Source organism: Odocoileus virginianus, chromosome 1, assembly GCF_023699985.2.
Source record: "Odocoileus virginianus isolate 20LAN1187 ecotype Illinois chromosome 1, Ovbor_1.2, whole genome shotgun sequence".
Classification (NCBI taxonomy): domain Eukaryota; kingdom Metazoa; phylum Chordata; class Mammalia; order Artiodactyla; family Cervidae; genus Odocoileus; species Odocoileus virginianus.
Window position 1 is genome coordinate 52328817 of NC_069674.1, and position 13013 is coordinate 52341829.

General features: G+C 37.9%; 1 protein-coding gene and 1 long non-coding RNA gene across 2 annotated transcripts in view; one reads left to right on the forward strand and one right to left on the reverse strand.

The window, feature by feature from the left end:
- Positions 1-9185, forward strand: part of AVL9 (AVL9 cell migration associated) — a 51342-nt gene extending 42157 nt beyond the window's left edge. The window contains exons 12-16 of the mRNA XM_020908896.2: positions 667-886; positions 3279-3396; positions 5874-5927; positions 6436-6524; positions 8780-9185. Of these exons, the coding sequence (XP_020764555.2) occupies positions 667-886; positions 3279-3396; positions 5874-5927; positions 6436-6524; positions 8780-8895 (597 nt within the window). The 3' untranslated portion in view covers positions 8896-9185. The remainder of the gene's footprint in view (positions 1-666; positions 887-3278; positions 3397-5873; positions 5928-6435; positions 6525-8779) is intronic.
- LOC139035264 (uncharacterized) lies at positions 3532-6479 on the reverse strand. Its single transcript, XR_011487925.1, has 2 exons — positions 6412-6479; positions 3532-3720 (listed from the first exon to the last, which is right to left on the reverse strand). It is a non-coding gene; the product is annotated as an uncharacterized lncRNA (long non-coding RNA).
- Positions 9186-13013: the final 3828 nt, after the last annotated feature.

Sequence of the window (13013 nt, forward strand, 5' to 3'; positions counted from 1 at the left end):
TCTGTAGTTCCTAACAGAAAGTACCAGAATGTGCTTCCTGGGGAAATGTTTATAATACAATAAATTAAAAATCTGGGATTCAAAGCTATATGGATTCCAATATTGAGGGAGAAAAATACATATATTATACCTTCCAAGACAGAAGGATATAGATGAAAGGACTTCAGAGTTTTATTAAACATTGTTACATTCTAGCTCTGAAGTTCGTTAAGCTGATGGGTATTTATTATTATACTTTAAAACTAACTGTAAGTTACATATAGTTCTTTCTGTCAAGTATTACATAATAAATATATCCCAAAGTATCTGTGCAGTCAAAGCAAAAATTTTTAGTAATTGTATTTAATTAATTGTATTCATTTCTGTATGATAACGGTGATTTTTACTGTACATTTCTATATTTTCCAAAATATTTGTCAACATGAATCAATTTTATAATTCAAACTTAAGTATTTATGCATGTAAGAACAAAAACTGAGCATTTTTTAAATAATGAAAAATAAGAAACAACTTAAGAATAAAAACTCTGTCTCTTTCTTAGGCTCATCTTTTGAGAAAGCTATTATTCATATTTTTTATTTCCAGCTCCAACTTCCCAGTAATTACTTTTTAAAGTGTGGTATGGATGTCTGCCCAGACTCTGACTTGTACCTGGGTACCTTCTAGGTAGAAGAAGCTCTGATCCAGATCCATGATCCAGAACTCAGGAAGCTGCTCAACCCAACCACTGCAGACCTAAGGTTCGCAGATTACCTAGTGAGGCATGTGACTGAGAACCGGGATGATGTCTTCCTGGACGGCACGGGCTGGGAGGGAGGTGACGAGTGGATCCGAGCCCAGTTTGCAGTCTATATCCACGCACTGTTGGCCGCCACACTGCAGCTTGGTAAGGAGTTCACAGTCACTTTCTCATTTTGTAATTCTGGATGCTTTGAATTGCATAAGAAATAAAGTGATCAAAAAAATTACCTGTCACTCCACACATATAGAATTAACTACTCTTCACAATTTGAGTAATTCATATCCTTCTAGACCTTTTTCTCCAAAGGTCTAGAGAAAAAGAAGGAAATGGCAGCCCACTCCAGTACTCTTGCCTGGAGAATCCTATGGACAGAGGAGCCTGGTGGGCTATAATCTACAGGGTTGCAAAGAGTCAGACACGACTGAGCGACTAACACACACAGACCTTTTTCTATGCATGTTTTGGATTTTAGTTTTGTAGTGTTCATGGTAGTCCTTTTGCAAACATGGATCCCATTTTTCATGTTTTTTATAGCTTAGTTTTTCTTTATAACATAAACATGTATCAGGAGAGTAAATGCAGATCTTCATCACTTTTTACATGACTTAATATTCCACCATATGGAAGGATATATCAGTAATTGAGTGCTATTTATAAACACTGCTTACATGTTTTTAAGATATATGAGGGATGGAAAAAATATTTTAAAAAACAAATCATTGGAGATCACATTCTGAGTGATTAAACCTTCAAATTTATCCATTCTATCCCTATTAAATGGTTAAAATGGATCAGGCAAACATAGAATCACTCCTGTGTTAAAATTCTCATTCCCCATAGAAACGAATATATTCAAAGAAAAAATGAAGCTCTGCAATGAGCTTTCACACCTGGGATACCTGCCACCCTGCACATTAGCAAATCAGTAGATTTGGTAGTGATGGTGGTGAGGTTGTTAAAAGCATATAGAACTTCTGTTTTTCCTCCTCCTCAGTGATCTCTCCAACTGTTTCCAGGTTGCTTTTTTAAAAATTGTGGTGAAATCCATATAAAATTTGCCATCTTAACCATTTATTAGTGTCATTAAGTCCCTTCATGTTGTGGTGTCAGTAGATGTTTAAATCAACCCTGCTGCTGCCACCTCCTAGATTTAGTTCTTCCAATAGTATATGTAGAGTTTTAAATCCAGGCTTCAGGCATGTTCTTCATTAAGAAATCTATGGAGTGACTCCTTATTTGTTAATGGATTGTTTTTTTTTTTTAAATGTCTGCCTCTTCTACAATTGTAGCAACTGAGATCCCCAAATTAAATCCTCTAACCCAGAATCACTCAGTTTATCTAGTAAGAAAACCCGAGTCTTCACCAGTCATGTATGTTCCTGAGTAACTAATTTGCTTCTTAAAAATGTTTTCCTGAGTACACAGTAGCTACGTACTTTCAGAGGGAACATTTAACATGTGTGGAGACCCACCCTTGTTTTTTTTTTTTTGAGCACTTAACATCTACTAACTCATTTTATCGTCCCAACAATCTTAGAGGTAAATACCATGTCATCCTCATTTTACAGACTTGAGAAAGTGAGGCACAGAGAGGTTAAATAACTTGCTCTTCCTCCTGGTAGGAGACTGAGCTGGACTTCAACCCAATTAGTCTGGTTCACACCCAAGCTTTTAAAGGAAATTTAGCCCAATGAGCTGATTGATGAATATGTTCTTAAAAGCACTTCCTTATGGTGCGTATAGAACCATGAATGTTCTTCTCTTCCTCTCCCAGCAACGAAAGTCATGTGTTTCACCTTCAAAGCAAGCAACTTGGAATTAATATATGAAGCAATAGCCATTTGAATCAGTTATCCTAACCTTTTCTGCTCTTCCAAGTAGAAGAAGCACTGTGGATTGAAGCTTCCTCTTGATAGAGATGAAGCCAGAAAGTTTTATGCATTAAATATATGCAAATCCCCTTATTAAGTATTTTGACCGTGAAATGCTTGGACACTCAAGAGTGAGTTTCACCGAATAGTAAGATAAAGAAAAAAGAATGAAAAAAAAAAAGAAAAAAGAATGGCTAAAAAGAACCAATTATTCTTTCTAATTTCCTTTCTTAGAAAATGGTATTTGTGAAAAGATTTTTTAAAAAATACCCTAATTGCCTACTCCATATATATATGTCAGTATGTTTAACCCACTCTAGTCTGTAGTTTTTAATAAATAGTACTATGCCTCCTTACCTTGGTGAGGAGAACATGGAAATATTTTGGAGATTTTAGGAACCTTAGAAAATATTTGGCTCAAGCCCCTTATTTTCTAGTAAGAAAAATGAAATTCCAAGTGATCAAGTGACTTAGCAAAGGCCACATAGCTTCTTACTAGGGTTTTGGAACTTGACCCAAGTTTCCTGACATCTGATAGGCTTTCTCCCCAAGAAAGCAGCAGTGGACAGGGAGGCTAAAGCTATTTCTTTACTGTTATTGGTTATTAATCTTTATAACCCTGACTGGCTACAGTCCAGCCCAACTTTCAAATATTTACTTGACAGATAACGAAAAGATCTTATCGGACTATGGGACGACCTTTGTTACAGCCTGGAAGAACACTCACAACTACAGGGTCTGGAACAGCAACAAGCATCCAGCACTTGCAGAAATAAATCCGAAGTAAGCACATCCTCTACAGGGTGATAGAGGTGGTTGACTTACTAAGGGTTTCTGAATAAAGAAAATCATGTCTCAACTCTGATGATACTGTGAATATCTTCAAGAATCCCTTAAATAGATTTTTTATAAAAAAAGGCTCCCAAGTACAGGGAAGCAGCTGAAAACTGCTTCCCTATTCACACTTCTTAATCACAAAGCACAAGGCATTTTGGAAGCACTAACCTTTCTCCCAGCTTCCAGTATAATTCGGAGATGAAAGTCCTAGCCTGTGGGGATGCTCGTATGTCATATCGCCTCAGCAGAATGGTCAAGCGAGATAGAAGCCTTGAGGGAAATAGCACTGGTTAAAACTGAGAGGTTATTGTAAAATATGAAGTGTGAACAACTAAAGTCAATATTTGAATTCCTAGATAATCGGTAAAATCTGGTGCCATTTCCATATCAGATTCTAAGATCCAACAAAATTTAATACCTGTCATAATGTTGACTGTTGACTGGGCAAAGAATTTATTCCACATAAAAGGCATTTAAATGTGCTAGAGAATTGGGCCATTAAGAAAAAATACCATGTGAATGGGAGAGTGGAGTCTAACGAGATCAGTTGATATAATGTGTACATATTGGGAACTTCTAAATTAAAGGATTTTAATTTCTTTATCATATAAGTATACATTGAACTTTTGTTTTCATTTGTGGTTTTTTTGTGTATGTGTTTTTTAATTAATTTTTATTGGAGTATCATTGCAGCACCATGTTTCACTTGTATTTTAAACTTCTTCATGAAAATATGACAAAAATCAACTTAGTACTGGTTACCATATTATTTAGAAAGTAGGGTAATCTTGACTTGGGAATGTGCTTTAGTGGGGCTGCACACACAAAATCCAGGGATTTATGTCATTGTAACTTGCAGAAGCATCTGCAAGGAAGCAGGGCTTGGGAGAACATGTCTGCTAAACTTATCCATCAAGAACCGTGACTAGGTTCAGGCAGTTTTAGTGACTTTAGTCCTCATACTGGGCTATGGCAGAAACCTAGATTGCCATTTGGATGTGGTAAAAACATAGAGAATTAAAAGGCAAATACACTGTAATGGAATTAAATGAAAGGACTAAGTTCAAAGTTTTCTCCCTCTCTAACCACAAGGTCTGTGTTCTAAGGAGTAGTGAAGAGAAACAGATGTGAGCTTGCTTGCCTGTGGCGCTGGTTGTAGTGGTTGGTGCTGGGGGAGTGACCGTTCACAGGTCTGTCTCCTCCCCTGGGGCTCTGTCAGCCTGGACAGATCTTTACTCAGCTGCTGCATCTGCTGTAGTGCCTTTAACTTGAAGCAGCACTACAGATTTTAATGCAGGTCCTTATGAGGATTAGCTGGCATGTGTTTTAAAGGATTGTAAAAACAGTACTTTTAAAACTATGTAAATAATTGAGGTTATTTAGGTTGAGGAGAAAGAAAGCTGAAGCAAAAGACCGGAAAATTAGATAGGGGAATTATGCAGATATGATAGCCAGCAGGTTTTCAGCATTTTCACCAAATTAAAAACAAGAAATGATAGGCTTCAGCTGTCATCAGGGGGTATAATTTAGAAACATTCAAAACTAAATGTAAGGTTTGAGATCTTTGAAACCCTTTCTTCCACTCCTGAAGATTAGAAAATTAAGTCCTCTCAATGCTTTCAACTGATGATTCGGAAATCCAGAAAAAAGAGAGGTTGTTATGTATGCTTAATGTGACCAATAAATAAATTTGTTATCATTTGAAAAGCCATAATAGCATTTTTTTATTTTAATTGGAGGCTAATTACTTTACAATATTGTGGTGGTTTTTGCCATACATTCACATGAAAGAGCCACATAATAGCATTTTGATGTTTTAATAAGTGGCTGCAAATTTCACCAGGGTCACTTTCTTTGTTAGACATTGACAGAAGGACCCCTGCCCTGTGTATGAGTTAAGAATCTGAATGTTTACTGAGTCCTTGTTTTATAGTGTAACGTTGATCAGGTTACCTGATTTTTATATATACTGTTTCCCTAAGCTCTGCACTTTGAGTTGCTTTTCTGATAACACAGATTAAATTGTCCTTTAACCAATAGCACCCATTTATAAGATGGCCAGAATCAAGCCATGGCCAAAGTCAGGGATTCTAACCCTGACTGTCCCAGGAGCTTTTTTAAAATATTGGTGCTTGGGCCCCACCTCAGACCAAAGAAGAACATTAGGGCGGCACTAAACATAAACCAACCCCACCCAAGAAAAAAAACACGTATTTTACAAGCAGAGTACATAAGCTGAGAGAGACTCCCGTGACTGTGAGTGGAGAGCTGTGATCAGAACCCTATTTCCGGTATCGCGTTTGGAGCACCGCCGCCCGCCTGAGTCACCCCAGTGCAGTTTCCTGATACTTCCTTGTGATAACTCTGTGGTGCAGCTTTGTTGGTGAGAGACCCATAGTCTAAACTCAAACTTTGTTTTACAGCCATCCTTTCCAAGGACAGTACTCAGTGTCAGACATGAAGTTAAGATTCTCACAGTGAGTATTTAGGGAAAATCCTAGGAACATTCTTCTGTCTGAATTCATGCCATGTGTTTCATCGCTAATTGGGAATTGTTTTTCTCCACTTCATAGACTTGTGCTTCAAATAGTAACCAAATATGTGCATAACGTTCTCTAGCTCAGCAGTGTGTATGTTTCAAAATGAAAACACTGCTGTTTCATGGAGAATGGTGTGAACTAATAGCAGGATTTGCCATTTTTATTCTGGTGAAGTAACTTTAGCAAATTATGACCATACGAATTATGTATAACCATACATCCTTATGTCCTTATACCACTTTCTGGCTCATCTGTATATTCTTTTAAAATTTTCTGAAAATTTCTGTACTTAAAATATTAGTAGATTAATTTATGTATAACAAATAATGAATTATTTATCTTCTTTTCTCAATAATTCTGATTTGGGGGATGATTATAGAGTGGCTAATGTATATGTGAGTAATTTTTTTTTTAACTGTACTTAACATTTCTCTCCTTTACTCAGTTCTGTTCAAAACAGTGAACGTGGCAAAAAACTTGGAAACGTCATGGTTACAACAAGTCGGAATGTTGTACAAACAGGAAAAGCTGTTGGTAAGGATGTCTTAGGCAGGAACAGATTGGAATCATAAAACATCTCTTCTCTATCCTCAGCATGTCACTGATAAAAACATAAAGTTGTAGACATGTGTGTATCACATAATGGTGCGAGATGGTTGAATATACAGAGGTTTTTCTTTTTAATTTTGGTCTTATTCATTAAAACAATTCTTATGACACTAGATAATGCCAAACCAAGTTTAGCAAATGTTGTCATATCTGTTCTGTTATCAGGAGTCAAACTTCTCTGGATTTCTCCCTCTGTCCCCTGAGCTGCCCACAGTTCTTTATAAATAATACAGTATTATTTACATAATAATAAAGTGGGCATTAGGAGCAGCTGTCTTTTAAGGTAGTATCACACAGTAAAGAAGATCAGTGAAAACCAACAATTGTTTTTATGAAAAGATCACATTAATGATACTTCTGCAGACTAGTAAAGAGAAAAAGAAGATACAAATGACCAGTATGGGGCATGAAAGAGGGGATACCACTACAGATCTTACAGAAATTAAAAGGCTAATAAGGGTATACTATGAATAATCTTGTGCCAGTTTTTCAACTCCTTAGATGAAATCTACAAAATCTTTAAAAGACTCAAATTGCCAAAACCAATGCAGTAAAGAAATAGAAAATCTGAATAGCCCTAAATATATTCAATAAATTGAGTTAAAGTTTAAAGGCTTGCTGCAAGTTTTTAAATATAATCTAAGCCCTGGTGGCTTCACTTATGAATTTTATCAAACAGTTAAGGAATAATGCTAATTTTATACAAACTCTTTCAGAAAGTAATGGTTGAGGTAATACCTTCCAACTTGTTTTATGAAGGTGTATTACCCTGATACCAAAACCAGACAAATGGTTGTTAAGTATACCCTTCTGTACCTAGCTTTTTTCACTTTGGCTGTTTTGAAGATTATTCCATCTCTTTTTCTAAAGAAATTTCTTGTTCCTTCTTTCCTATATTTTTAACTGTTTACTTTTATACTATTTCAAACTTAAAGAAATAATGCAACAGTGTCCAGGGAACTCCCACTTATCTCAGGTGCCCAGTTATTTACACTCAGCTACTTTTGTCTTGTAATACCAGTATTAAAAATAGGGCCCATTTCATTCTTTAGCTTCTGAGAGCTAAGGGTTAGCTAAGGGTTAGCTGGCTAGCCCTTACTGAACACAACTCTAAAGCCCCGGAACTAGGTGATCTCTGTGCCAGGGCCCTCCTAGCTCTAATGTCCTGTACATCTGGAGATGGGTAAGAGAACTGTTCTACAGACTTAAAGACAAACGCGAGATACACAGTCCTATCACCCCTGTACAAAGGAATAGAACTAAATATATAAGCATTTATTTCCATACAATATTATACCTTTGACTTATTTTGAATTCTTTGTTTTTGGTAGAAAAATTCTACTTCATCAAAAGTATATGATGTCAGTTAATTTTTATTGATGCTGCTGATATTTAAATTCTATGACCTGTTCCCTTCTTCCACACTCCCCTCTCCAAGAACAGTGAGTGTGTATGATTCAACTTAAATAATTTCATTATAACATCAGCTTTTGAGATAATGCTGTTAAAAACAAAACAGACCTCAGGCAGGTAGAGCTCTGTATGTTTTCATTTGGTGCACCATGGTTATTTATTTTACTTATTTGAGTGCTTCGGGCCTGTTGCAGGCTTTTCTCTGGTTGTGGCGCACAGGCTTAGTTGCCCCGAGGCATGTGGGATGCCAGGTCCCCGACCAGGGATCAAACCCGTTTTCCCCCGCGTTGTAAGGTGGCCACTGGACCACCAGGGAAGTCCTGTGATGCAACATGATTTTAGATGACAATAACAAATTTCCCTAAGCAGACTAACAGCTCTTTCTTGAAGGTGGTTTTCAGTTATAAACTTGGATTTGGGTTACAGAGAGCACACAGAAGTTTGGTTTTGTTTTGTTGGGGTGTTTTGTTTTTTTTTTTTTTTTTTTTTTGTAGCTCTCCAAGTCGTTTAAGAACCACTGGCCTGGGAAGAGTTTCCCAAAGACTTTCAAAATACTTAGGAGAACAGTGTCTTATACCCAGACACTAGTCAGTTTCCTCTTAGACATTCCCATGGTAAGGGATTATTTTGAAATTAGAAGTGTCAATTTTATTGTAGTACCTATTAACATATCAAAGTGTTGCAGTTAAGTAGCATTGGTTTTTTCAGTGTCTCTTAACAGAAGTGAAGACTGTTTTCCTTCTGTTTTTCCCCTCCTTTCCACTCAGGCCAGTCGGTTGGAGGAGCTTTTTCCAGCGCGAAGACAGCTATGTCTTCATGGCTTTCCACTTTCACCAGTTCCACTCCACAGAGTCTCACTGAGCTGCCTGACGGGAAACCCTGAGCCGAGCAAGCCACCCAGAAGCTGCTGTCGCTTTCTTAGGTTTTAAGCGTCCCCTGTCTGTCTGCTGCTCCCAGACTGTTCCTCTTCATCGGCCGCAGGTCCACAGCAGGGGACCAATAGGTCGAACTGTTTACATGGACGGTTGCCCTCTGTCTAAATGAATGTCATGGGACACTGAAAAGATGAAAACCACAACCGCAGCCGGGATGGCTTCCCAGGTTGGGGTTTAAATTGACTACGTTTATTTCAGTCTGAGCCTGATTAAAACACACAGTGAACCTTCTAATGAATTTTGAGTTCTGACATTATACATTTGTTTACTTTAGAAAAGTTTCTCCTTGATGTAAGTTTTGTTCTGTTGTTGCTGTTTGAATATCCAGATGGATATTTATATGTGCTAAGATTAAGTTATATTGCTCTTTTAATTTCTCTAAAGCGAGCCCTAAAATGTTCTGATAGCGTGGAGGGGCCATACAATCCAACCCTTTGCTGTTATTTTGCTGAGTTATATGAGGATTTTTTTGTTTGTTGGTTCTCTACCTACAAAACAAATTTGTCATTCACTTCCTCCTGGAAACCGTAGACGTCAGAGGTGGTAGTTCTGAGGATGGAGTGTTTTGTGATTTTAATTTATCATTTTCCCATCCTACACACTTGCTTTGAAGTGTCAAGGAGTGTCACTGTGCTTTTTTCCTCTTCCTAATTGTTCAAGTAGATGTGCAAAGAATTAGCATGGTGATGGTTACAGCAGAGTTGAAGCAGTTTAACTGTATTTAGGGCAAGACTTAAAGACCTAGGTGGGTTCTGTTGACTGTAGTAAGGTGGCAATCTTTACATGCATTTTTTAACCTGAAGTTTGTGCCTTCTATTTCTTCTTTTGAACGGTTTTCCATTGGGTGTTTACAGATTTAACAGGTTTTTCCTCAGTCTTACTCTTCATGAAGTTTTTCAAGGCACTTGGCCTTCCTCCTTCCCTGATAGAAAATCCTCATTGTAATCAATGTCTACCCCCTTCCAAAAGCATTTATAAAAGAAAAGCAAGATGATCTGTAAATATTAAATAGAATTCTCATCTTGGCTCAATTTAGAAAAGCAAGAGAAGAAAACTTCAGCCATGACATTAGTCATGTTTTGTGAAGGACACCTGGGTTCATGTTAGACACAGGTGTGCTCACTACTGAAGGTTTTTACACAACTAGACCTCATGTAGCTGCCAGACTCAGCTCTCATTTGACTTTGATTGGGTGTTCTCAGGGAGTACTTACAGGCAACAGACTGGTTTTTCAGTAACAAAAGATACTTGGGAAACACATTGTGAATATAACCTACATTAGATGTGATGAGTATTGAGAAAATCGGGGGCCTAATTAGGGAGGACTCTTAATTATATTTGATTTATCCTTTAAGAAATGTTTGTGTAAGAAGCACTTACTGGGGCATGTGAAATGAAGCATAGGGACATAATCTAAATATCCCTGAATTTTCCAATTTGTGTTTTAACACAAGTCCTATAAACCTAAAAGCATACTTCCCTTTGAGTATAATGATTTAAGAATTCATTGATGATAAAGGGCTTACTGTGGGAAATATTAATTTCACTTCTGCTAGGAAAGCTTTCTCAGGAAAATACTGTTTGAAGAGAAGAAGGTAGTACCAAACAAAAGTTTTAAAAGGTACTTTAAAGTTGCACTGAGATGAACATCTCGCTGTTTCATGAGGGCACTTCATTGGATAGAGTATGATAGTGTATCAGATAGTGTTCATAGTGCTGTGAGGGGTCAGCCAGCACGCTGCTGGTTCATCCTTTAGTTTGTATGATTTGTACAATTGGGGTGAATTCTCATCTCTCATCATTCAAAGCAGCCCAATCCACTTTGGAATCCCACTGAAATAAAAATAGTTACATAAAATTTAACATTGCTTTGCTCTCACTCCCCATTTTAATGCACACCTTAATGGAACGTTCTCTTCACATTTCCAGTTAAGAGTTCCACCCTTACAGTGGTCATTTAACTGGCTTTCAACATAAAATGAGTATTTCAGAAGATAGAACTTCAGTCATAGAGACGGTCAAAAGACCATAACTATATTTATTCTTTCAGGTCCTGGGAGGTATGGGGGTCTTCAGGGAGTGCAGGCTGTCACATTGTTGGGACCCCAGGGCAGCCAGCACAGGTAGAGGCAGGAAGCCTGGCCCCTGGTCCTGGGGGCCTACGTGCTTCAGGTTTGGATTCTGGGCTCCACTCAGTGGCAGCCTGGAAACAGTAGCTTCCTCCAGCCACTGGCTCTGTGAGCCATAGCAGCCAGCACGGCTGTGGCCACCTGTGGACATCTCACTGGTAACGAAGTGTGCTTTGCTTGGCCACACAGTGCTTTCATCTGAGAACTAAGTGTGTTTAAGTAGGCCTGAGGGAGCTAGGGTCAGCCAGGCTTTTTCAGAGTGCGCCAGGCACACAGACTGCATCCACAGCTTGGTGGACACTTCTCTGCTATCCAGATGACTTAAAGATAGTGTTTGGAAAAAGTCCCTGGCTGGCTTTCATTCCTACTCGGCACTGTAATGACAGTGACATAGGTAAGGGAAAGAGGGCTAAAGCTGGCCCAAGTGTCCCAGGCTAATGAATAGAAGTTGCCTGTCAAAGTATGTCTTGTGGTTATTTTGCATTTGCATTGGCTCATGTAACCAGGATGAATAGTCTATACCCAAATCCGTTAGTGATTTGCCAGCCCTCAGGTCCTAAAACAATTCTTTTCTACTTTTTGCTTTAAGAAACACAGCAGTAATATTCTTGGCCAGCAGACCAGAGCATATGACCTGATCTCCTCAACCTTATCTTGCTTTCTGAGTCCTGTATTAAGCATTGAATTTTTTTTTAGGATAATTTACTTAGAAAGGCAAGGAGGAAACAAACTTTGAAGGCAGAGATGAGACACTTATTGTTGCAAAGCCAAGAGACAGGTTCTTAAAGTCTGCATGAAAGTATTTTGGGAGCAGTATTTAATATGCTAAAGGATATAAGAGTTCTTTAATGAAGAAGTTAGATTTTTTCATCTGCTAGTTACAAGCTGTAAAATGAAGCTTTGTCTCCCTGGCAGGCAAATTTTGGTTTGATTTTGTGGAAGTTCAAGCCAGTGGTCCTTTTCCCTGAGGCGTGGTGATGAGTTTAGGAACACCCAGCTCTGGGAGAGGCCAGTGGACTAATCCTGAAACCTTGAACTATTATCTGCTTCAGCAGTTTTGGAAAGTAGCCTATTACGATGGTAGCCGATGAATGTGGCCTGTTATTCTATTGGGGAGTTGGTTGGGGCTCTGGAGATGGTATTGACACTGGCATGCTCTGACTGTGTGGCCAGAGATGGCACAGTATTCAGTCTGTCCACCCAGTTCTGTGGTATCCTCTAAACAAGATAGAGAACGCAGCCCTGGTTTCTAGAAGAAGATTGTCATTCCACATAGTGCAATGTGTCACTAGGAGCTTTTTCATTCCAAGTCTTTGGGCTTCGTAACATTGGAACTGTTTTTTCATAATTCCCAACATTCCATAAATATTTGTCAAAGACAAAGAAAAGGAATGTGTTTCTTTATTCTTTTCACATAAATAACTTTGTACACGTGACTTCCTGCTTTCATATGAAGGAGAAGAAACTAGCTCCCTTGTGTGGCAGCTCCAAAATTAAAAGATTGTTGCACGTATAAGGGGTTGAATATATTTTATAAAACTAATGCATTTGTATTTCTGTGCTGTTCTAAAGATTACCTTTTTACTTATATTAATTAAAGATATAGAAAGTATATATTTAAATCATGTAAATGTGACTCATTAGGGAGTTTCCTCAGTCTTAATATTCATCAGCTTCTCACACTCATGTAGTATGCTGCTCAAATTTTTTTGTGTGCAATATGAACATTTGAACATTTCAGTCAGGTACTGAGCCAGAAAAGGTAATTGAAGTTTTTAGAAAACTTAACATTGCTTAGAAAATATTTTGTTTTCTTGAAATAGTTATAATTTATAGCTGGAAAGATAAGATCAAGACTTATTTCAGGCCACTTGGTCACTGGTTCCTAAATTTAGGAAGCACTTGATTAACAAGTTGGTGAAAGCATTTAGTGGGTA